The sequence below is a fragment of the Theropithecus gelada genome, chromosome X (assembly GCF_003255815.1).
Source record: "Theropithecus gelada isolate Dixy chromosome X, Tgel_1.0, whole genome shotgun sequence".
Lineage (NCBI taxonomy): Eukaryota > Metazoa > Chordata > Mammalia > Primates > Cercopithecidae > Theropithecus > Theropithecus gelada.
Genome location: NC_037689.1, coordinates 78730385 through 78757020, shown reverse-complemented (window position 1 = coordinate 78757020; position 26636 = coordinate 78730385). Strand labels below are relative to the sequence as shown.

Genomic DNA, 26636 nt, shown 5'->3' with positions numbered 1-26636 from the left:
ATGGAACCAAAAAAGAGCCCGCATCTCCAAGACAATCCTAAGTCAAAAGAACAAAGCTGGAGGCATCACGCTACCTGACTTCAAACTATACTGCAAGGCTACAGTAACCAAAACAGCATGGTACTGGTTCCAAAACAGAGATATAGACCAATGGAACAGAACAGAGGCCTCAGAAATAATACCACACATCTACAGCCATCTGATCTTTGACAAACCTGACAAAAACAAGAAATGGGGAAAGGATTCCCTATTTAATAAATGGTGCTGTGATAATTGGCTAGCCATAAGTAGAAAGCTGAAACTGGATCCTTTCCTTACTCTTTATATGAAAATTAATTCAAGATGGATTAGAGACTTAAATGTTAGACCTAATGCCATAAAAACCCTAGAGGAAAACCTAGGGAATACCATTCAGGAGATAGGCATGGGGAAGGACTTCATGTCTAAAACACCAAAAGTAATGGCAACAAAAGCCAAAATTGACAAATGGGATCTAATTAAACTAAAGAGCTTCTGCACAGCAAAAGAAACTACCATCAGAGTGAACAGGCAACCTACAGAATGGGGGAACATTTTTGCAATCTACTCATCAGACAAAGGGCTAATATCCAGAACCTACAAAGAACTCAAACAAATTGACAAGAAAAAAACAAACAACCCCATCAAAAAGTGGGCAAAGTATATGAATAGACATTTCTCAAAAGAGGAGATTCATACAGCCAACAGGCACATGAAAAAATGCTCATCATCACTGGCCATCAGAGAAATGCAAATCAAACCACAATGAGATACCATCTCACACCAGTTAGAATGGCGATCATTAAAAAGTCAGGAAACAACAGGTGCTGGAGAGGATGTGGAGAAATAGGAACACTTTTACACTGTTGGTGGGATTGTAAACTAGTTCAACCATTATGGATAACAGTATGGCGATTCCTCAAGGATCTAGAACTAGAAGTACCATATGACCCAGCCATCCCATTACTGGGTATATACCCAAAGGATTATAAATCATGCTGTTATAAAGACACATGCACAGGTATGTTTATTGCGGCACTATTCACAATAGCAAAGACTTGGAATCAACCCAAATGTCCATCAGTGACAGATTGGATTAAGAAAATGTGGCACATATACACCATGGAATACTATGCAGCCATAAAAAAGGATGAGTTTGTGTCCTTTGTAGTGACATGGATGCAGCTGGAAACTATCATTCTCAGCAAACTATCACAAGAACAGAAAACCAAACACCGCATTTTCTCACTCATAGGTGAGAACTGAACAATGAGATCACTTGGACTCGGGAAGGGGAACATCACACACCAGGGCCTATCACGGGGAGGGGGGAGTGGGGAGGGATTGCATTGGGAGTTATACCTGATGTAAATTACGAGTTGATGGGTGCTGACAAGTTGATGGGTGCAGCACACCAACATGGCACAAGTATACACAGGTAACAAACCTGCACGTTATGCACATGTACCCTAGAACTTAAAGTATAATAAAAAATAAAAAAAAAATGAAAAAAAAAGAATTTAACAAAGTTTCTTGATACAAGATTAATGTACACAAATCAGTAGCTCTTACATACACCAACAGTGACTAAGCTGAGAATCAAATCAAGAACTCAACCCTTTTACAATCCCTTAAAAAAAATCTGAGGGATTTGCTGGCATGATGGTCAAATAGGAGCAGCTCCAGTCTGCAGCTCCCAACGAGATTGATGCAGAAGAAGGGTGATTTCTGCATTTCCAACTGAGGTACCCGGTTCCTCTCACTGGGACTGGTTGGACAGTGGGTGTGGCCCACAGAGGAGGAGCTGAAGCAGGGTGAGGCGTCACCTCACCCGGGAAGCAAAATGGGTCAGAGAATTATCTCCCCTACCCAAGGACATGAGGAACTGTGCCTTGAAGAATGGTGCACTCTGTCCCACAGTCTTCACAACCCGCAGATCTGGAGATTCCCTATGGAGCCTATGCCACCAGGGCCCTGGGTTTCAAGCACAAAACGGGGTGGCAATTTGGGCAGACACCGAGCTAGCTGCAGGTGTTTTTTGTTTTTTGTTTTTTGTTTTTTCCCATACCCCAGTGGTGCATGGAACACTAGCAATATAGGACCATTCACTCCCCTGGAAAGAGGGCTGAAGCCAGAGAGCCAACTGCTCTGGCTTGGCGGGTCCCACCCCCATGGAGCCCAGCAAGCTAAGATCCACTGGCTTGAAATTCTTGCTGCCAGTACAGCAGTCTGAGGTTTACCTGGGATGCTTGAGCTTGGTTTGGGGAGGGGCATCTGCCATTGCCGATGCATGAGTAGGCAGTTTTACTCTCACAGTGTAAACAAAGTCACTGGGAAGTTTGAACTGGGTGGAGCCAACTGCAGCTCAGCAAGGCCACTGTGGCCAGACTGCCTCTCTAGATTCCTCCTCTCTGGGCAGGGTATCTCTGAAAGAAAGGCAGGAACCCGAGTCAGGGGCTTATAGATAAAACCCCCATCTTCCTGGGACAGAGCACCTGGGGGAAGGGGCAACTGTGGGCATAACTTCAGCGAAATAAATGTCCCTGCCTGATGATTCTGAAGAGAACAGCGTATCTTATGGCACAGCGTTTGAGCTCTGCTAAGGGACAGAGTGCCTCCTCAAATGGGTCCCTGACACCCATGTATCCTGACTGGGAGACACATCCCAGTAGGGGCCAACAGACACCTCATACAGGAGAGCTCTGGCTGGCATCTGGCAGGTGCTCCACTGGGATGAAGCTTCCAGAAGAAGGAACAGGAAGCAATATTTGCAGTTCTGCAGCCTCTGCTGGTGATACCCAGGCAAACAGGGTCTGGAGTGGACCTCCAGCAAATTCCAGCAGACCTGTAGCCGAGGGAACTGACTGTTAGAAGGAAAACTAACTGACAGAAAGGGATAGCATCAACATCAAAAAAGAGGATGTCCACTCAGAGACCCCATCCAAAGGTCACCAACATCAAAGACCAAAAAGAGATAAATCCATGAAGATGGGGAGAAACCAGCGCAAAAAACCTGAAAATTCCAAAAACCAGAATGCCTTTTCTCCTCCAAAGGATCACAACTTCTCGCCAGCAAGGGAACAAAACTGGATGGAGAATGAGTTTGCTGAATTGACAGAAGTAGGCATCAGAAGGTGGGTAATAACAAACTCCTGCAAGCTAAAGGAGCATGTTCTAAACCAATGCAAGGAAGCTAATGGTTAGAAGAATTGCTAACTAGAATAACCAGTTTAGAGAGGAACAGAAATGACCAGATGGAGCTGAAAAACGCAGAATGAGAACTTTGTGAAGCATATACAAGTATCAATAGCTGAATCGATCAAGCAGAAGAAAGGATATCAGAGATTGAAGATCAACTTAATGAAATAAAGTGAGAAAAGAAGATCAGAGGAAAAAGAATGAAAAGGAACAAACAAAGCCTCTGAGAAATATGGCACTATGTGAAAAGACCAAATCTACGTTTAATTGGTGTACCTGAAAGTGATGGGGAGAATGGAACCAAGTTGGAAAACACTCTTCGGGATGTTATCCAGGAGAACTTCCCCAACATAGCAAGACAGGCCAAAATTCAAATTCAGGAAATACAGACAACACCACAAAGATACTCCTCCAGAAGAACAACCCCCAAACACATAAGAGTCAGATTCACCAAGGTTGAAATGACAGAAAAAATGTTAAGGACAGCCAGAGAGAAAGGTCGTGTTACCCACAAAGGGAAGCCCATCAGACTAACAGTGGATCTCTCTGCAGAAACCCTACAAGCCAGAAGAGAGTGGGGGCCAGTATTCAACATTCTTAAAGAAAAGAATTTTCAACCCAGAATTTCATATCCAGCCAAACTAAGCTTCATAAGTGAAGGAGAAATAAAATCCTTTACAGACAAGCAAATGCTGAGAGATTTTTGTCACTACCAGACCTGCCTCACAAGAGCTCCTGAAGGAAGCACTATACATGAAAAGAAACAACTGGTACCAGCCACTGCAAAAACATGCCAAATTGCAAAGACAATCGATGCTAGGAAGAAACTGCATCAATTAATGGGCAAAATAACAAGCTAACATCATAATGACAGGATCAGATTCACACAAAGCAATATTAACCTGAAATGTAAATGGACTAAATGCCCCAACTAAAAGACACAGACTGGCAAATTGGATAAAAGAGTCAAGACTCATCACTGTGCTGTATTCAGGAGACCCATCTCTTGTGCAAAGACACACATAGGCTCAAAATAAAGGGATGGAGGAAGATCTACCAAGCAAATGGAAAGAAAAAAAAGGCAGGGGTTGCAATCCCAGTCTCTGATAAAACAGACTTTAAACCAACAAAGATCAAAAGAGACAAGGCCATTACATAATGGTAAGGGGATCAATTCAACAAGAAGAGTTTACTATTTTAAATATATATGCACCCAATACAGGAGCACCCAGATTCATAAAGCAAGTCCTTAGAGACCTACAAAGAGACTTAGACTCCCACACAATAATAGTGGGCGACTTTAACACCCCACTGTCAATATCAGACAAATCAACGAGACAGAAGGTCAACAAGGATATGCAGGAATTGAACTCAACTCTGCACCAAGCAGACCTAATAGACACCTACAGAACTCTCCATCCCAAATAATAGAATATACATTCTTCTCAGCATCACATCACACTTATTCTAAAATTGACCAAATAGTTGGAAGTAAAGCACTCCTCAGCAAATGTATAAGAACAGAAATCACAACAAACTGTCTCTCAGACCACAGCGCAATCAAATTAGAGCTCAGGATTAAGAAACTCACTCAAAACCGCACAACTACATGGAAACTAAACAACTTGCTCCTGAATGAATACTGGGTACATAACGAAATGAAGGCAGAAATAGAGATGTTCTTTGAAACCAATGAGAACAAAGACACAACGTACCAGAATCTCGGGAACACATTTAAAGCAGTGTGTAGAGGGAAATTTATAGCACTAAATGCCCACAAGAGAAAGCAGGAAAGATCTGAAATCAACACCCTAACATCACAATTAAAAGAACTAGAGAAACAAGAGCAAACAAATTCAAAAGCTAGCAGAAGGCAAGAAATAACTAAGAGCAGAACTGAAAGAGATAGAGACACAAAAAACCCCTCAAAAAATCAATGAATCCAGGAGCTGTTTTTTGAAAAGATCAACAAAATTGACTGACTGCTAGCAAGGCTAACAAAGTAGAAAAGAGAGATGATTAAAATAGACACAATAAAAAATGATAAAGGGGATATCACCAAAGATCCCACAGAAATACAAACTACCATTAGAGAATACTATAAACACTTCTACCCAAATAAACTAGAAAGTCTAGAAGAAATGGGTAAATTCCTGGACACATACACCCTCCCAAGACTAAACCAGGAAGAAGTTGAATGTCTGAATAGACCAATAACAGGCTCTGAAATTGAGGCGATAATTAATAGCCTGCAAACCAAAAAACGTCCAGGACCAGAACGATCACAGCCGAATTCTACCAGAGATACAAAGAGGAGCTGGTACCAATCCTTCTGAAATTATTCCAATCAATAGAAAAAGAGGGAATTCTCCCTAACTCATTTTATGAGGCCAACATCATCCTGATACCAAAGCCTGGCAAAGACACAACAACAACAACAACAAAAACAACAACAAAGAGAATTTTAGACCAATATCCCTGATGAACATTGATGCGAAAATCCTCAGTAAAATACTGGTAAACTGAATCCAGCAGCACATCAAAAAGCTTACCCACCACGATCAGGTGGGCTTTATCCCTGGGATGCAAGGCTGGTTCAACCTATGCAAATCAATAAACATAATCCATCACATAAACAGAACCATTCAAATTCAGGAAATATAGAGAACACCAGAAAGATACTCCTCAAGAAGAGCAACCCTAAGACACATAATATTCAGATTCACCAAAGTTGAAATGAAGGAAAAATGTTAAGGACAGCCAGAGAGAAAGGTCAGGTTATCCTCAAAAAGAAACCCATCAGACTAACAGCTGATCTCTCAGCAGAAACACTACAAGCCAGAAGAGACTGGGGGCCAATATTCAACATTCTTAAAGAAAAGAATTTTCAACTCAGAATTTCATATCCAGCCAAACTAAGCCTCATAAGAGAAGGAGAAATAAAATCCTTTACAGACAAGCAAATGCTGATGGAGTTTGTCACCACCAGACCTACCTTACAAAAGCTCCTGAAGGAAGTACTAAGCATGGAAAGAACAACCAGTGCCAGCCACTGCAAAAACATAGCAAATTGTAAAGACCATCAACACTATGAAAAAACTACATCAACTAATGGGCAAAATAACCAGCTAGCATCATAATGACAGGACCAAATTTATACATAACAATATTAAACTTAAATGTAAATGGTCTAAATACCCAATTAAAAGACCCAGACTGACAAATTGGATGAAGATTCAAGACCCATCAGTGTACTGTATTCAGGAGACCCATCTCATGTGCTAAGACGCACATAGGCTCAAAATAAAGAAATAGAGGACTATTTACTAAGCAAATGGAAAGCAAAACAAACAAACAAACAAAACTGCAGGGGTTGCAATCTTAGTCTCTGATAAAACAGACTTTAACAAAGTTCAAAAGAGACAGAGAAGGGCATTACATAATGGTAAAGGAATCAAGGCAACAAGAAGAGCTAACTATCCTAAATATATATGCACCCAATACAGGAGCACCAGATTCATAAAGCAAGTTCCAAAAGACCTACAAAGAGACTTAGATTCCCACACAATAATAGTGGGAGACTTTAACATGCCACTGTCAATATTTGACAGATCAACAAGACAGAAAATTAACAGGGATATTCAGGACTTGAACTCAGCTCTGGATGAAGCAAACCTAATATACATCTACAGAACTCCCCACCCGAAATCAACAGAATATACATTCTTCTCTGCACCTCATCACACTTATTCTGAAATTGACCACATAGTTGGAAGTAAAATACTCCTCAGCAAATGTATAAGAACAGAAATCAGAACGAACAGCCTCTCAGACCACAGTGCAATCAAATTAGAACTCAGGACTAAGAAGCTCACTCAAAACCACACAACTACATGGAAATTGAACAACCTGCTCCTAAATAACGAAATTAAGGCAGGAATAAAGATGGTCTTTGTAACCAATGAGTACAAAGACACAACATAGCTGAATCTGTAGGACACATTTAAAGCAGGGTTTAGAGAGCAATTTGTAGCAGTAAATGCCCACAGGAGAAAGCAGGAAAGATCCAAAATCGACACCCTAACATCACAATTAAAAGAACTAGAGAAGCAAGAGCAAACAAATTCAAAAGCTAGCAGAAGACAAGAAATAACTAAGATCAGAGCAGAACTGAAGGAGATAGAGGCACAAAAAACCCTTCAAAAAATCAATAATCCAGGAGCTGGTTTTCTGAAAAGATCAACAAAACAGACCACTAGTCAGACTAATAAAGAAGAAAAGAGAGATGAATAAAATAGACACAATAAAAAATGATAAAGGGGATATCACAACTGATCCCACAGAAATACAAACGACCATAAGTGAAAACTATAAACACCTCTACCCAAATAAACTAGAAAATCTAGAAGAAATGAATAAATTCCTGGACACATACACCTTCCCAAGTCTAACCCAGGAAGAAGTCGAATCCCTGAATAGACCAACAACAAATTCTGACATTGAGGCTGTAATTAATAGCCTACCAACCAAAAATGTCCAGGACAGACGAATTCACAGCCAATATCTACCAGAGGTACAAGGAGGAGCTGATACCATTCCTTCTGAAACTATTCCAAACAACAGAAAAAGAGGGACTCCTCCCTAATTCATTGTATGATGCCAGCATCCTCCTGATACCAAAACTTGGCAGAGACACAACACACACAGAAAATTTCAGGCCAATACCCCTGATGAACATCAATGTGAAAATCCTCAAGAAAATACTAGCAAGCCAAATCCTGCAGCACATCAAAAAGCTTATCCATCACAATCAAGTTGGCTTCATCCCTAGGATGCAAGGCTGGTTCAACATATGCAAATCAATAAATGTAATCCATCAGATAAACAGAACCAATGACAAAAACCACATGATTATCTCAACAGATGCAGGGAAGGCCTTTGACAAAATTCAACAGCCCTTCATGCTAAAAACTCTCAATAAACTAGGTATTGATGGAACGTATCTCAATATAATAAGAGCTAGTTATGACAAACCCACAACCAATATCATACTGAATGGGCAAATGCTGGAATCATTCCCTTTGAAAAGCAGCATAAGGCAAGCATGCCCTCACTCACCGCTCCTATTCAACATAATATTGGAAGTTCTGGCCAGGGCAATCAGGCAAGAGACAGAAATATAGGATATTCAAATAGGAACAGGGGAAGTCAAATTGTCTCTTTTTAAAGATGACATGATTGTACACTTAGAAAACCCCATCATCTCAGCCCAAAATCTCCTTAAGCTGAGAAGCAACTTCAGCAAAGTCTCAGGTTACAAAATCAGTGTGCAACAATCACTAGAATTCCTATACACCAATAACAAACAGAGAACCAAATCATGAGTGAACTCCTATTCACAATTGCTAGAAAGAGAATAAAATACCTAGGAACGAAACTTACAAGCAGTGTAAAGGACCTCTTCAAGGAGAACTACAAACCCCTGCTCAAGGAAATAAGAGAGAACACAAACAAATGGAAAAACATTCCATGCTTATGGATAGGAAGAATCAATATTGTGAAAATGGCCATACGGCCCAAATGAATTTATAGATTCAATGCTATCCCCATCAAGCTACCATTGACTTTCTTCACAGAATTGGAAAATCTACTTTACATTTCATATGGAACCAAAAATAGTACACATAGTCAAGACAATCCTAAGCAAAAAAAACAATGCTGGAGACATCACACTACCTGACTTCAAACTCTACTAGAAGGCTACAGTAGCTAAACCAGCATGGTATTGGTACCAAAACAGATATACGGTCCAATGGAACAGAACAGAGGCCTCAGAAATAACACCACACATCTACAACCATCTGATCTTTGACAAATCTGACAAAAACAAGCAATGGGAAAGTGATTTCCTATTTATTAAATGGTGTTGGGAAAACAGGCTAGCCATATGCAGAAAACTGAAACTGGACCTCTTCCTAACACTTTATACAAAAAGCAACTCAAGATGGATTAAAGACTTAAACATAAGACCTAAAACCATAAAAACCCTAAAAGAAAACCTAGGCAATACCATTCAGGACATAGGCATGGGCAAGTGCTTCATGACTAAAACACCAAAAGCAATGGCAGCAAAAGCCAAAATTGACAAATGGGATCTAATTATAAAATAGAGCTTCTGCACAGCAAAAGAAACTATCATAAGGGTGAACAGGCAACCTACAGAATGGTAGAAAATTTTTGCAATCTATCCATCTGACAAAGGGCTAATATCCAGAATCTATAAAAACTTAAATAAATTTACAAGAAAGAAACAAACAGCCCCATCAAAAAGTGGGTGAAGGCATTTTTTGATAATCTAGATATCAGATAACATGATGATTATCTAAGATTGTGGACAATCCCGAATCAACTGACTACCATAAGCAAAATGCAACTAAATTCAGTATGTGATTCCTGAAACCACGGAGACTTGGTTTACTAGGCAGTTGCTTTTGGTTGTGATTTTTATTTGTTTTAAAGTGAAATTCAATCAGTATGTCTATAGAAAAACATCTGACTATGTCTGCATTCCTAGGTATTTGACAGGCATCTTCTATATTGCCTGACCCTCTTCCGTGTACCGGGTACATACTTTAAACAAACTAAATGCCCCACTCAGGTGGCTATTACATGCTAGTGGTGGTGAAGTTAGAGGGAGACAGAATATTACAAAAATAAACATGGAACATTAAAAAAAAAAAGTGGGTGAAGGATATGAACAGACACTTCTCAAAAGAAAACATTTACGCAGCCAACAAACATATGAAGAAAAGGCATCATCACTGGTCATTAGAGAAATTCAAATCGAAACCACAATAAGATAACCATCCCATGCCAATTAGAATGGTGATCATTAAAAAGTCAGGAAACAACAGATGCGGGAGAGGATGTGGAGAAATAGCAACACTTTTACGCTGTTGGTGGGAGTGTAAATTAGTTCAATCATTGTGGAAGACAGTGTGGTGATTCAAGGATCTAGAACCAGAAATACCATTTGACCCCGCAATCCCATTACTGGCTATATAACCTAATGATTATAAATTATTCTACTATAAAGCCACATGCACACATATGTTTATTGCATCACTATTCACAATAGCAAAGACTTGGAACCAACCCAAGTGCCCATCAATTTTAGACTGGATAAAGAAAATGTGGCACATAGATACCATGGAATACCATGCAGCTATAAAAAAAGGATGAGTGTATGTCCTTTGCAGGGACATGGATGAAGCTGGGAACCATCATTTTCAGCAAACTAACACAAGAACTGAAAACCAAACACTGCATATTCTCACTCATAAGTGGGAGTTGAACAATGAGAACACATGGATACACGGAGGGTAACATCACACACTGCGGCCGGTCGGGGTTAGGGGGCTGGAGAGGAAAAATACCTAATGTAGGTGACAGGTTGATGGGTGCAGCAAACCTCCATGGCACGTGTATACCAATGTAACAAATCTGGACGTTTTTCACAAATACCCCAGAACTTAAAGTATAATAAGGAAAAAATAAACACTTTATGTGAAAAAAAAAATTCCTTAGGAATATACCTAACCCAGAAGGTGAAAGACCTCTACAAGGAAAGCAATCTACACATTCAATGCAATTCCCATGAAAATACTAATATCATTCTTCACAGAATTAGAAAAAACAATTCTAAAAGTCATATTGAAGCAAAACAGCCAATATAGCAAAAAAGAATAAATCTGGAGGCATCACATTACCTGGTTTCAAACTATACTATAAGGCAATAGTCACGAATACAGCATGGTACTGCTATTAAAATACACCCATAGACCAATGGAACAAAACACAAAATCAGAAATCCAAATACAGCCAACTGATCTTCAACAAAGTAAGCAAAAATATAAAGTGGGGAAAGGACACCCTTTTAAACTAATGGTGCTGGAATAATTGGCTAACCACATGTAGGAGAATGAAACTGGATCCTCATCTCTCACCTTATACAAAAATCAACTCAGGATGGATGGATGAAGGACTGAAATCTAAGACCTGAAACTATAAAAATTCTAGAAGATAACATTGGAAAAACTCTTATAGAAATTGGCTTAGCCAAAGATTTCATGACCAGGAACACAAAAGCAAATGCAATAAAAACAAAGATAAATAGCTGGGACTTAATTAAACTAAAGAACTTTTGCACAGCAAAAGGAACTGTCAGCAGAGTAAACAGATAACCCATACGGTGGGAGAAAATCTTCACAATCTATACATCTGACAAAGGATGAATATCCAGAATGTACGAGGAACTCAAATCAGAAAGACAAAAACAAACAATCCCATCAAAAAGTGGGCTAAGGACATGAATAGACAGTTCTTAAAAGAAGATATACAAACGGTCAACAAACATATTTTAAAAATGCTCAACATCACTAATTATCAGAGAGATGCAAATTAAAACCATAATACCACCTTACTCTTGCAAGAATGGCCATAATCAAAAAATTAAAAAAATAGTAGATGTTGGCATGGATGTGTTGAACAGGGAACACTGCTACTCTGCTGGTGGGAATGTCAACTAATGGAAACATTGTGGAGATTCCTTAAAGAACTAAAAGTAAAACTACCATTTGATCAGCAATCCCACTATTGGGTATCTACCCAGAGGAAAAGAGGTCATTATATGAAAAAGATAGTTGCACATGCATGTTTATAGTAGCACAATTTACAATTGCAAAAACATGGAACCAACCCAAATGCCCATCAATCAACGAGTGGATAAAGCAGCTGTGATATATAAATATCTGTGATCTATCTATCTATCTATCTATCTATCTATCTATCTATCTATGATATATAAATATATCTGTGATATATAATATCTGTGATTTATATATATATATATCAGATGGAATACTACTCAGCCATAAAAAGGAATGAATTAATGACTTTTGCAGCAATCTGGATGAGATTGGAGACTGTTATTCTAAGTTAAGTAACTCAGGAATGGAAAACCAAGCATTGTATGTTCTCCTAAGTGGGAGCTTAGTTATGATGGATACAAAGGCATATGAATGATACAATGAACTTTGGGGTCTTGGAGGAAAAGGGTGGGAAGGGTTTGAGAGATAAAAGACTACAAATAGGGTGCAGTGTATACTGCTCAAGTGATGGATGCACCAAAATCTCTCAAATCACCATTAAAGAACTTACTTATCTAACCAAACAGCACCTGTTCCCCAATAACCTATGGAAATAAAAAAATTTATAAAAAATCTGTATAGGCATGTTAAGAAAAGGAAAGACAGAAATACCATTCATCTCAGCAATCCCATTACTGGGTATATACCCAAAGGAACATAAATTATTGTATTATTAAAGACAAATGTATGCATATGTTAACTCCAGCACTATTTACAATAACAAAGACATGGAATCAACCTAACTACCCATCAATGATAGAATGGATAAAGAAAATGTGGTACATATACACCACGGAATACTATGCAACCATAAAAAAGGATGAGATCATGTCCTTTGCAGGGACACGGATGGAGCTGGAGCCTATTATCCTTAGCAAACTAACACAGGAAGAGAAAACCAAATGCTGCATGTTTTCACTTGTAAGTGGGAGCTAAATGATGAGAACACGTGGACACATAGTGGGGAACAACACACACTGGAGCCTACTGCAGAGTGCATGGTGTGAGGAGGGAGAGGATTGGGAAAGATAAGTAGTGGGTACTAGGCTTAATACCTGGGCGATGAAATAATCTTTATAAGAGACCCCCATGACATGAGTTTACCTATGTAACAAACCTGCACATATGTCCCTGAACTTAAAATAAAAGTTAAAAAAAAAAAAAAAAGATTCTTGTGTCCCATCTCGGATCTACAGAATCAGAATCTCAAAAATGAGCCATAACCTGCATTTTAACAAGCTCTACAATTACTGTGGTACATACCGATGTTTGAAAAGTACTGCCCTAGACACTCTGACCTCAGGCCGTTATAGTGAGTCCGCACACTTAAAAATAAGCGTCTTTCCAAGTACTTAAAAGATTCAAAGTGATAGTGGATCTGAAATGCAGCCTGAATCCCCATGGCAACGTGTACACTGTAGGGCCCAACCAATAAAGATAAGAAAAGCTTTGGCGGTCAAGCACACTTGGGAAGCTGCAGTTTCTAGAACTGTCTAGTAGAGGACAGGCTCTTCAGCAGTCTGCTAAGCATTTTTTACTTCTTCCTTCAGTTACGCAGACAAGCTAACTGAAGATGCGGTTACTGAGGTTTAATTTCTCTGCTGGGTCACAAAGTCTGAAAACATGGGCTTTATGTGTGTAACTGTGTAGCATCACTTGCCACCCCCTGTTTTTCCTGGCTCTACCAATCACCCAAAGTTCTGAATGCAGAGGCCTCAGGGGCTCCCGGAAGACACTTCAAGCTGGCATCCCTGGCCTCGCTGCGGGGGCTTAGCTACCTGTGGAAACCCACGTAGCAAGGGTGACTCAAAGGGTTAACAAGCAGTGGCGCCTCAGAGTGGCGGGGAGTGAAGCCAATAGGGTGTTTAGGCAGGCAGTACGTCTGATGTGGGCGGGAGTGAGCCAAAGTGTGCTAAAGGAAACCAACAGCGGCCTAGGGGTGAAAGGACAGCCAGGGTTAGATGTTCTGAAGAGGCGGGAGCAACCGAGAGAGCACGTGAGCATCTGTCCTTTCTACCTGTTCCTCTTTATCTTCAGTGTTCGGTAGCAGCGGGGATAGCCCAGGGCCCGGTGTATGGCCACGGAGTTACAGTGTCCGGACTCAATGCCCTGTCACAACCAGCAAGTAAACTCTGCCTCAACCCCAAGTCCCGAGCAGCTGCGACCTGGCGATCCGATCCTGGACCATGCAGGGGGAAACAGAGCCTCCAGGGCCAAGGTGACTCTCCTCACGGGGCACACCCATTGTAGCCTGCCTGCCGAGCTGGACGCTGGGGCCTGCGTCGGCTCCAGCCTCAACTCAGAGAGCAACAGTGGTAGTGGTGACAGTAGCAGCTATGACGCACCAGCTGGCAACTCCTTCCTAGGGGACTGCGAACTCTCCCGGCAGATCGGGGCGCAGCTTAAGCTGCTGCCTATGAATGATCAGATCCGGGAGCTGCAGACCATCATCCGGGACAAGTAAGCTGAGAGCGGAAGGGGAAAGGGAAGTGGAGGGTCTTGCAGGCTGTGGGCGGGGATTGGAAGTAAAAGGGCTAAGAGATAGTGTTCTTGGCCTTGGCAAACTTTGGAGATTGGGTAAGACCTTTTATTTGGGTGGGGGGGTGTGTGTGTGTGGTGTGACTCGAACGCCAACCTTCTCTTTCCAAGTTCCGGTGTTTAACATCACTTTGGGTGGGGAGGAAGACTTTAGGTAGCCTCTGGGCTCTTCCTCTCCCAGGGAAGACAACTCCTTGGCCATTCCAGGCAGGTAAACTCCCCTATACTATGTGCCCAGTGCTTGTCCACATGGTAAACATCTAACCCAGAAAGGGTTACTATAGGTTATGCACTACCACCAATCACCTCAGGCTCATAAATAGAAATAAAGCAATTTCAAAGAAATTCTATTCAGGCCCTGACCCTTTAGTATTTGCTACTGCAAACAAGGTCTTTTAGTCTTGGAGTTCAGGTTTACTTGGTCACATGAAAGCTTATCGTCCAACTGTTATCAAGATTTTTCACTGTAAACTCACAGAACATAGTTAATGGATCAAAGGGAGCCTAAAGGAGCCTTTGGCCCCTCCTAATCCCACAAACCAATGTAACCAGAACTTTATGTTAAAATGTTATTTTGAAATTGCTAAACCTACATTGTAAACGGGTTTTCCCCAGGGAAATATGTACCATGATGAACTACAGCCATTTTCTTTATTGGCAGCACTGTAAATCAGCAGCATGTCAAAACACGCCTTTTTCAGTGGCAGGGGTGGGGAGGGCATGCCTTGATCTTTTAAAAATGGCTACTGAATGACAGATGCCACTCCCAAAACCAGACTCTAGAAACGTTTTCTTACATTATTGTAATAATACTGTTTCTCTGCTTGCAGTTTTTCCTCTCTTCCACGTGCACCCATACATTACTATACAATCAATCTTCATAGCATACATCTTTGATTCAGTAATTGCCCTACTCAGCAACCTTCTTTGGTTTCTCAGAGCCTACCAAATAAAGTCAGGATCCTTAGCTTGATTGATATTTTTGAGACAGGATCTCTCTCCGTTCACCCAGGCTGGAGTGCAGTGGTGAGATCAGAGGTCACTGTACCCTCATACTTCTGGGCTCAAGTGATCCTCCTGCCTCAGCCTCCTGAGTAGCTGGGACTATAGGCCATGTCACTGCCCCCGGCTAATTTTTTATTTTTTTGTAGAGATGTAGGTCTTGCTATATTGTCCATGATGGTCTTGAACTCCTGGCCTCAAGTGATCCTCCTGCCTGGGCCTCCTAAAGTGCTGGGATTACAGGTGTGAGCCACCATGCCTGGCCCCCTTACCTTGGGAATAAGGCCCTTCTTCATAATTCCCAGGAACAATTCTGAAGCATATCTGTTTCTGCTCTCATCTGGAATTCCCTGTGTCTCCTTTATGCACGTTCAGGATACTTATTCTTCAAGGTGAAACACAGCATTAAATAAATGTCCACCTCTGGCAAGAAGCTTCCCTTTAATCATTATTCCTGTCTTATCTTCCCTTGTCTTTTTAATGCAAGATTCACCTTCTATTTCATATATTGTTATTTTTGTATAGATCTTATCCTGCCTATGACATCTTAGACTTGAGGGCAGAAATCTTTTAAATTTTTGAATGCCAGCCATGTCTTGCAAATAATAGATGCTCAATGGCTAGAGGGTTTTTTTTGTAGCTTTTAAAATTATATTTATGAAACTATATGATTTTACTCTTTTTAATGAATCAATACGGAAAACTACTGTGGTTATGTTATCTAATAGACAAAATAGTGATCTTAAAAAATAGGAGGCATAGGTTTGGTGTAGTTGTGGTAGGGTAGGGGCAGCCAAAATAAATCTTACATGTACAACAAAGAAAAATAGATGATGATTCTTGTCTGTGTAGAGCAGGAGTTACTAAGCTTGGGTCTTGGACTCCCTCATACCTGTAGATGGGGTTCAGGGCTTTAACAAACCCTCATAAATTATCTGGAAAATTTTACTCATATGAGGATTTGTAATAGTTGTTTTTAAATAACATCTTTATTGAGACATAATTCACAGACCATACAGTTCAAGAATTTAAAGTGTGTAATTCAGTGGTTTTAAGTATGTTCACAGCTGTGCATTCATCACCACAGTTTTAGAACATTTGTCATCACCCCAGCAAGAAAGCCCATGCCCATTAAACAATCACTCCCCATTTTCACCCAACCCACCCAAAGCCCTAGACAATCATTAATCTACTTTCTATTTCTAATGGTTTGCCCATTCTGCACATTACATATAAAAGAATGTCTATTCTGGACATTTCATATCATACAATATGTGGTCATTTTGTGACTCATTTCATTTAGCATGTTTTCAAAGTTCATCCGTGTGGGATCATTCCTTTTTATGGTTAAATGATACTCCATTGTGTGAATATACCACAATTTGTTTATCCATCAGTTGATGAACATTTGGGTGGTTTACCACTCTTTGGCTATTATGAATAATGCTGCTACGAACATTCACATGTGTGCCTTTTTTTAGAGGGTGAGGATTCCTTAGCTTTTATTAGATTTCATAAAGTGTCACGATAATGTAAAGGTTAAGTTCCATTGTATAGAGCTTGGAGAGGGAATGGCATTTAGCATTCACATATGACAAAATAAATACCCTATTATACTTCATTAGTCAGAAAAACCTGGGTTATGTAGTAAACCTGGGTGTAAGTGGAATCCTTTTTTTTTTTCCTCTGAATTTGGAAGGAGATGGCAGGATCCAGAGGAGTGATTTAGGTAATATGTTTAGCATCTCTGTGCTTCACCTTTATCATCTGTAAAATGAAGATGTTGGTAAATATCACATGGAGTCCCTGGGAGGTTAAGGCAAGATACTGTTCATGAACATTCATTATCAACTGTGAAGAGCTGTTCACATTTAAGGAATTTCAAGCCTCATGTTTGGATTTGTGTATGCTTCTAATTGCATTCATGAGTGCTGTCTTCTTGATTTGTCAGAAGACAGTAAAAGGAATTTAACTCTGTGGAATTCATGTTTTTATTTTGAAAATCAATATTGGGATATCATAGATAATTTTTATCTTGTTTTGATATAGTATGGAAAGACCCACGACAATGTTTGGTAATGTATTGATGCTTATTTAGGCTGGGGACATTGTTTTTAGTTTTGTTTTTGTTAACCAAATTAGAGGCTTTATATTCCCTTTCTTTATCTTTAAAAAATTGTCATCCTCTCACACAAGACCTGTTTTAGCCCCTCTAGGATGCTGGTTTAAGGTGCCTATGGTAAGAGGAGCTATATTTACATAGGTCTAGTTATGGAAGGTGCCTTCAGTCATTATAACCGGTTCTCTTTCGGGCTTATTCTCTTCTCTATTTTGATGTGACAGCATAAATGTGTACTGTGGAGCTGTCTGATAATAGAATCCACTGGAGTACATATTTTTTCTTTTATTGTTTCTGGTCCTTAGCATCTATCTAGTGAAGGGATTGCTTTGTGAATTGACTTTGGATGGGGAAATCGGGATTGACCCAGCAGGACTGCATGTTGTTGTATATATATGTGAAACAGGCAAGATTGAGAACATTGTCTGTATTGATTTAAAATGTCTTTTTAAGTTTTGAAATGTGCAATATTTGAAACATAACATGTTGGTTGTATTATTGAATTTCAAGGAAATAAATTTCTCTCTTTCAAAGTGCAGTAAACACTGAGTGAGTAGATTATTTGCTCAGCCATACATATGTGGGTTGCTGGTGAACTTGGGATAAGAAAATATTCCTTCATTTATGTCGTTTTGTTGTTGTTGTTGCAATGAATTAAACCACACATCCTTGTCTTTTGCCTCCTTTATATACTAAACCCAGCAAAATCTGAGTAATGCGCTTTTCCTGTGAATATAGTTCATGACCTCATATTTAAGGCAATGCAGTGTATTTAAAAGATCATCCTCCCTGTCCAGTTTTTTATTTTTTATTTTTGTTTCCTGAAACATTAAAGATGTTGTGTGAGCTCTTGAATGCTTCCTGTATATTTGTCCTAGGTGGGGCTTTGGCATGGCCTCAGCAAGCTGCTTGGATAAAAGTTTAGCAATGTTAGAGTATGTCAGTATGTGACATAGGACAAAGAAAGGAGCACATTCAGCCTTGTAACTCTCTTTAGTCACCTGGAGAGGAGAAAATTATCCTTAGGGTGAATGAACATCCTGTGTAACCCTAATGTGAGTGCAATCTGATGTGATTTGAGTTATGTGACTAAGTAATGTGTTGTCCTTAACCAAAGCTGTGTGCATCAGAATTGCCTGTGGAGTCTCTTTCTCTTTCTCTTTCTCTCTCTCTCTCTCTCTCTTTTTAAATACAAGTTCCTGACTCCCATCCTTAGCAGTTGTTTGTATAGTCTTGAGTGAAACCTGACCACAGGTAATTGTGCTGTGTTTAGACGGGGGCGTTGCCCCTGGGAGAATGGCCAGTCTCCCTTGTGTGCTGATTTGCTAGCCTGCTGATTTGGGCTATAGATAGGGTGATCCAGGAATTCTACACACTAAACAGAGCTAGCCTAGAGAGGCTGGCCTAGCATTACATCAACACTGGAGGAATCTCCCAACATTTCCTTCCAACTTGCACAAAACCAAAATGCCCACCACAGAAAAATACTGTGACATGCAAATTGTTTAAAACATGGACATATTTTCGGTTTTTATTTGTTTCCCATATGACTCCTCTGACTTTTGGAGCAGGAAGGAGGAAGTCACTACTAAGCTATACGGATCTCTGTTATAATATTTACTGGGCATATCCTGGTATACCTAACTAGACTGGACTCCAAGGAGGCAGAAAGGGGGTCTGACCTGGCACAGTCCCTGACACAAAGGATAATTAATGTAGCAGTTGTAATCAGATCAAATAGTTTCTCTCATTTTTCTGTCTCATTTTTTTGCAATAATTTCAACATTTTTTTTAAAGCTTTCAGGTTTCACTTATTTATTTTTTTCCATAAGTTATTGGGGTACAGGTGGTATTTGGTTACATGAGTAAGTTCTTTAGTGGTGATTTGTGAGATTTTGGTGCACCCATCACCCAAGCAGTATACACTGCATCATATTTGTAATATTTTATCCCTTGAACCCCTCCCACCCTTTCCTCCCAAGTTCCTAAAGTCCACTGTATTATTCTTATGCCTTTGCATCCTCATAGCTTAGCTGCCACATACTAGTGAGAACATATGATGTTTTGTTTTCCATTCATGAGTTACATCACTTAGAATAATTGTCTCTAATCTCATCCAGGTCACTGCAAATGATGTTAATTCATTTTTTTAATGGCTGACTAGTATTCCATCGTATATATATACTACAGTTTCTTTATCCACTCATTGACTGATGGGCATTTGGGTTGATTCCACGTTTTTGCAATTGCAAACTGTGCTGCTATAAACATGTGTGCAACTATCTTTTTCGTATAATGACTTCTTTTCCTCTGGGTAGATACCCAGTAGCAGGACTGCTGATCAAATGGTAGTTTTACTTTTAGTTCTTTAAGGAATCTCCACACTGTTTCCATTAGTTGACATTCCCATCATCTGTGTAGAAGTGTTCCCTGCTCACCACATCCATGCCAACATCTACTATTTTTTGATTATGGCCATTCTTTTTTTAAAATTATTATTATTATTTTTTATACTTTAAGTTCTAGGGTACATGTGCACAACGTGCAGGTTTGTTACATATGTATACATGTGCCATGTTGGTGTGCTGCACCCATTAACTCATCATTTACATTAGATTATGGCCATTCTTGCAGGAGTAAGGTGGCATTGCATTGTGGTTTTAATTTGCATCTCTCTGATAATTAGTAATGTTGAGCATTTTTTAATATGTTTGTTGGCCATTTGTATATCTTCTTTTAAGAATTGTCTATTCATGTCTTTAGCCCACTTTTTGATGGGATTTTTTTTTTCTTGCTGATTTGTTTGAGATCCTTGTAGATTCTGGATATTAGTCCTTTGTCAGATGTATAGTGTGAAGATTTTCTCCCACTGTATGGGTTGTCTGTTTACTCTGCTGACTGTTCCTTTTGCTATGCAAAAGCTCTTTAATTAAGTCCCAGCTATTTATCTTTGTTTTTATTGCATTTGCTTTTGTGTTCCTGGTCATGAAATCTTTGGCTAAGCCAATTTCTATAAGGGTTTTTCCAATGTTATCTTCTAGAATTTTTATAGTTTCAGGTCTTAGATTTCAGTCCCTAATCCATCCTGAGTTGATTTTTGTATAAGGTGAGAGATGAGGATCCAGTTTCATTCTCCTACATGTGGTTAGCCAATTATCTCAGCACCATTAGTTTAAAAGGGTGTCCTTTCCCCACTTTATATTTTTGCTTGCTTTGTTGAAGATCAGTTGGCTATAAGTATTTGGGTTTATTTCTGGGTTCTCTATTCTGTTCCATTGGTCTTTGTGCCTGTTTTAATAGCAGTACCATGCTGTATTCATGACTGTTGCCTTATAGTATAGTTTGAAATCAGGTAGTGTGACACTTCCAGGTTTGTTCTTTCTGCTTAGTCTTGCTTTGGCTATGTGGGGTCTATTTTGGTTCCATATGAATTTTAGAATTTTTTTTTTCTAGTTCTGTGAAGAATGATGGTGGTATTTTGATGGGGATTGCATTGAATTTGTAGATTGCTTTTGGCAATATGATAATTTTCACAATATTGATTCTACCCATCCATGAGCATGGGATGTATTTCCATTCATTTGTGTCATCTATTATTTCTTTCAGCAGTGTTTTGAAGTTTTACTTGTAGAGGTCTTTCAACTCCTTAGTTAGGTCAATTCCTAAAGATTTTATTTTTATTTATTTTTTTTGGCAGCTCTTGTAGAGGGTTGAGTTCTTGATTTGATTCCCAGCTTGGGTACTGTTTGTGTATAGAAGAGCTACTGTTTTATGTACATTAATCTTATATCAAGAAACTGCTGAATTCTTTTATCAGTTCTAGGAGCTTTCTGGAGGAGTCTTTAGGGTTTTCAAGGTAAAAGATCACATCAGCAAACAGTGAGAGTTTGACTTCCACTTTATTGATTTGGATGCCCCTTATTTCTTTCTCTTGTCTTACTTCTCTGGCTAGGACCTCCAGTACTATGTTGAAGAGGAATGGTGAGGGTGAGCATCCTTGTCTTGTTCTAGTTCTTAGAGGGAATGCTTTGAACTTTTCCCCATCCAGTATTATGTTGTCTGTGGGTTTGTCATAGATGGCTTTTATTACATTAAGTTGTGTCCTTTGTATGCTGATTTTGCTGAGAGTTTTAATCATGGAGGGATGCTGCATTTTGTTGAATGCTTTTTCTGCATCTATTGAGATGATTGTGTGATGTTTGCTTTTAATTCTGTTTATGTCGTGTGTTACATTTATTGACTTGTGTATGTTAAACCATCCCTGCATTCCTGGTATGAAACCCACTTGATCATGGTGGATTATCTTTTTGATGTGGTATTGGTATTGGTTAGCTAGTATTTTGTTAAGGATTTTAGCATCTACGTTCATCAAGGATATTGGTCTGTAGTTTTCTTTTTTGGTCATATCCTTCCCTGGTTTTGGTATTAGGGTGATGCTGGCTTCATAGAATGAATTAGGGAGTGTTCCCTCTTTCTTTGTCTTGTGGAATAGTGTCAAAAGGAATGTTATCGATTCTTCTTTGAATGTCTTGTAGAAGTCTGCTGTTAATCTGTCTGATCCTGGACCTTTTTTTGGTTGGTAATTTTTAAATTACCATTTCAGTCTTGCTGGTTGTTATTGGTCTGTTCAGGGTATCAAATTCTTCCTGATTTAAGCTAGGAGGGTTGTATTTTTTTTTCAGGAATTTATCCATCTCTTCTGGGTTTTCTAATTTATGTGTGTAAGGGTGTTCATAGTAGCCTTGAATGATCATTTGTATTTCTCTGGTGTCAACTGTAATATATCATGTTTCATTTCTTAGTGAGGTCATTTGGATTTTCTCTCTTCTTTGTTAATCTTGCTAATGGTCTATTAATTTAATTTATCTTTTCAAAGAACCAGCTTTTTGTTTCATTTATCATATATATATATATATCTATTGCTTCAATTTCACTTAGTTCTGCTCTGATCTTGGTTACTTCCTTTCTTCTGCTGGATTTGGGTTTGGTTTGTTCTTGTTTCTCTAGTTCCTTGAGGTGTGATCTTAGAATGTCAGTTTGTGTTCTTTCAGTCTTTTTGATGTAGGTGTTTAGGGCTGTGAAATTCCTCTTAGCACTGCCTTTGCTGTATCCCAGAGGTTTTGGGAGGTTGTGTCGTTATTTGGGAGGTATGTGTCATTCAGTTTGAAGAACTTTTAAATTTCCATCTTGATTTTGTTTTTGACCCAATGATCATTCAGGAACAGGTTATTTAATTTTATGTATTTGCATGATTTTGAAGGTTGCTTTTGGAGTTAATTTCCAGTTTTATTCCACTGTGGTCTGAGAGAGTACTTGATATAATTTCAGTTATCTTAAATGTATTCAGGCTTGTTTTATGGCCTATCATATGGTCTATCTTGGAGAAAGTTCCATGCACTGTTGAATAGAATATATATTCTGCAGTTGTTGGATGAAATGTTCTGTATATATTTGTTAAGTCAATTTGTTCTAAGGTATAGTTTAAATCCATTGTTTCTCTGTTGACCTTCTGTCTTCATGACCTGTCTAGTGCTGTCAGTGGAGTATTGAAGTCCCCCACTATTATTATGTTGCTGTCTAACTCATTTCTTAGGTCTGTTAGTAATTATTTTATAAATTTGGGAGGTCCAGTGTTAGGTGTACATATGTTTAGGATTGTGATAGTTTTTCACTGGACAAGGCTTTTTACCGTTATATAATGTCCCTCTTTGTCTTTGTTAAGTGCTGTTGCTTTCAAGTTTGTTTTGTCTGATATAAGAACAGCTACTCCAGCTCGCTTTTGGTGTCCATTTGCATGAAATGTCTCTTTCCACTTCTTTACCTTATGTGTGTGTGAGTCCTCATGTGTTAGGTGAGTCTTCTGAAGGCAGCAGATAATTGGTTGGTTAGTTCCTATCCATTCTTCAATTTTGTATCTTTTAAGTGGAGCGTTTAGGTGATTTACATTCAATGTTAGTATTGAAATGTGAGGTTCTGTTGCATTGATCATGCTCTTTGCTGTCTTTGTACTTTTTTTGTTTGTTTGTTTGTTTTGTTGTGTTTTTAGTTTTTGTCTTTTACTTGTATTTTTGTTGTATAGGTCCTGAGTGATTTATGCTTTAAAGAGGTTCTGTTTTGATGTGTCTCCAGGATTTGTTTCAAGATTTAGGGCTCCTTTTAGCAGTTTTTGTAGTGGTGGCTTGATAATGGTGAATTCTCTCAGCGTTTGCCTGAAAAAGTCTGTATCTTTCCTTCATGTTTGATGCTTAGTTTCGCTGCACACAAAATTCTTGGCTGATTTGTTTGTTTGTTTGTTTGTTTGAGGAGGCTGAAGATAGAAAGCTTCCAGCTTGTAGGGTTTCTGCTGACAAATCTGCTGTTAATCTGATAGGTTTTCATAGGTTACTTGGTGTTTTTGTCTCACAGCTCTTAAGATTTTTTTCCTTCATCTTAACTTTGGATAGCCTGATGACAATGTGCCTAGGCAATGACCTTTTTGTGATGAATTTTCCAGGCGTTCTTTGTGCTTCTTGTATTTGGATGTCTATGTCTCTAGCAAGGCTGGGGAAATTTTTGTCAATTATTCCCCCAAATGTGTTTTCCAAGCTTTTAGAATTCTCTTCTCCCTCAGGAACACTGATGATTCTTAGGTTTAGTTGTTTAACATAATCCTAGAATTCTTGGAGGCTTCGTTCATATTTTCTTACTCTTTTTTCTTTGTCTTTGTTGGATTAATTCAAAGACTTTGTCTTCAAGCTGTCAATTTCTATCTTCTACTTGTTCAATTCAGTTGCTGAGACTTTCCAGAGCATTTCCCATATCTAAAAGTGTGTCTAAAGTTTCCTGAAGTTTTGATTGTTTTTTCTTTGCGCTGTTTCCTTGAATATTTCTCCATTCACTTGTTGTATTGTTTTTGGATTTCCTTGCATTGGGCTTTGCCTTTCTCTGGTGCCTCCCTGATTAGCTTAATAACTAACCTCCTGAATTCTTCTTCAGGCAAATCAGGGATTTCTTCTTGGTTTGCATCCATTGCTGGTGAACTAGTGTGATTTTTGGGGGCTGTTAAACAGCCTTCTTATGTCATATTGCCAGGGTTTGTTTTCTGATTCCTTCTCATTTGGGTATGCTCTGTCAGAGGGAAGGTTTAGGGCCAAAGGCTGTTGTTCAGATTCTTTTGTCCCATGAAGTGTTCCCTTGATTAGTACTCTCCTCCTTTTCCTATGAATGTGGCTTCCTGTGAGCCAAACTGCTGTGATTGTTGTCTCTCTTCTGGGCCCAGCCACCCAGAGAGTCTACCCAGCTCTGGACTAGTACTGGGTGTTGTCTGCATGGGAGTTCTGTGATGTGAACCATCTATGGGTCTGTCAGCCATGGATACCAGTGCCTGTTCCAGTGGAGGTGGCAGGGGGGTGCAGTGCACTCCATTATGGTTTTTAGCTTTGGTGGTTTCATGTTCTATTTTTTTGCTGGTTGGCCTCTTACCAGGAGGTGGCACTTTCCAGGGAGCAGCACCTGTAGTAGTGTGGAGAGGGACTGGTGGTGGGTGGGGCCCTAGAAATCCTAAGATTATATGCCCTTTGTCTTCTTCTACCACGGTGGGTAGGGAAGGAACATCAGGTGGGGGCAGGTCTAGGTGTGTCTGAGCTCAGACTCTCCTCGGGCTGGTCTTGCTGTGGCTGCTGTTGGGGATGGGGTTGAGATGCCCAGGTCACTGAGTTGTGTACCTAGGAGGATTATGGCTACCTCTGCTGAGTCCTGCAGGTTGTCAGGGAAGCGGGGGAAAGCCAGGAGTCACAGGCCTCACCCAGCTCCCATGTAAACTAAAGTGCCGGTCTCACTCCCACCGTGCCCCCTCCAACAGCCCCAAGTCGGTTTTCAGGCGGTGGGCACGACTGGCTTGAAAAATTGCCCAGGCTACCTGCCTCTAAGTTGAGAAAGAAAAACTTCTTCCCTTGCCTGTGGAGTCAGCTCACTGGATTTGTGCCCTCCCTGAGTTCTGGCCAGGAGGCTTCTCACCCCATTGAAATTGCTACAAAGTTCAGCTAGAGATTTCCTTCTCCCTGTGGAGATTTACCCCCTGCTCCTCTGACCTCACTCCTGATGGATTCCTGTTTTGTCAGGCAGGAATGGGCTGCTTGGGGACCCAGCAAGCTTCCAGGGCCTTTCTGCTGCTTCCTCTACCCCTGTATTTTACTTGGCAATCTAAATTGACTCAGCTCCAGGTAAGGTCATAAATTTCTCCCGCAAACAGACCTTCAGATTCTTCAGTGGGGCTGTGTGTTTGGGAGAGGAGGGTCTCCCTTTCTCTCTTCCATAGTTGGGGCACTCACAGTATTTGGGGTGTCTCCCAGGTCCTGCAGGAGCAATCTGCTTCCTTAAGAGGGCCTGTGGGTCCTCTCCTCTGTCCTATTTTGAATGTTCACATTGAACACAGCTTTGAGGTGCAGGTAAACAGTTATTGACACTCTATTTTATGAGTTTATTAGGAAGGTGCTAAAGTGCTGTGGCCTTGGTGACTTGCACCTGGCAAAAAAAAAAAAAAAAAAAAAAAAAGTAACATTATACTATTTTTTTAAAAAACATTTTGCTTTTGGTTAAGTTTGCTCCAAATTCTTCACTGGGGGTTTGTTTTTGTGAAGGTAAAGGAAGGAGAAGGAAAAACATTCATAAATCATCTGTATATTATGACAAACTTTGGGACTATATTTTAGTGATCTCATAATAATAAAGTAGTTATGGATGTAAAGGTCATGTTTTCACTAAACATTAACTTTAAATGAAACATTCCTTTGGTTAAAACCTGCCAGAAAAGCTTTTTTGTTGTACTTTCCTTTGACTTGTTGCTCAAAACCAAAAAAAGCACATTAGAGCTGAGTTTGTGTCCATTTAATTCTTCCTCCTCAACTTAGATTGCCTGTCAAAGTACAGGATGCTTAGTTAAATCTGAATTCAAATAAATAATGCATGATTTTTTAATGTTAAGTATGTCCTAAATATTTCATGAGATTTCTGAAATACAAATTTACTTGTAGGGGTGGGTACTGATTTTGATTTGCTTAATCTGGCAAACCTAT

At 39.6% G+C, this 26636-nt stretch overlaps 1 protein-coding gene across 4 annotated transcripts in view; it reads left to right on the top strand.

Annotated features, from left to right (window-relative positions):
• UPRT (uracil phosphoribosyltransferase homolog) overlaps nt 1-26636 on the top strand; it is a 139397-nt gene that overhangs the window by 94577 nt on the left and 18184 nt on the right. For 2 of the 4 annotated variants that reach the window (XM_025372310.1, XM_025372311.1), the window contains exon 1: nt 13803-14384. The exons of 1 other annotated variant lie outside the window; for it this stretch is intronic. In XM_025372310.1, coding sequence (XP_025228095.1) covers nt 13999-14384 — 386 coding nt within the window. In that variant the 5' untranslated portion in view covers nt 13803-13998. Of the gene's footprint in view, nt 1-13802; nt 14385-26636 lie in introns of those variants that run through there. One more of the 4 variants, XM_025372312.1, reaches the window with a different exon arrangement.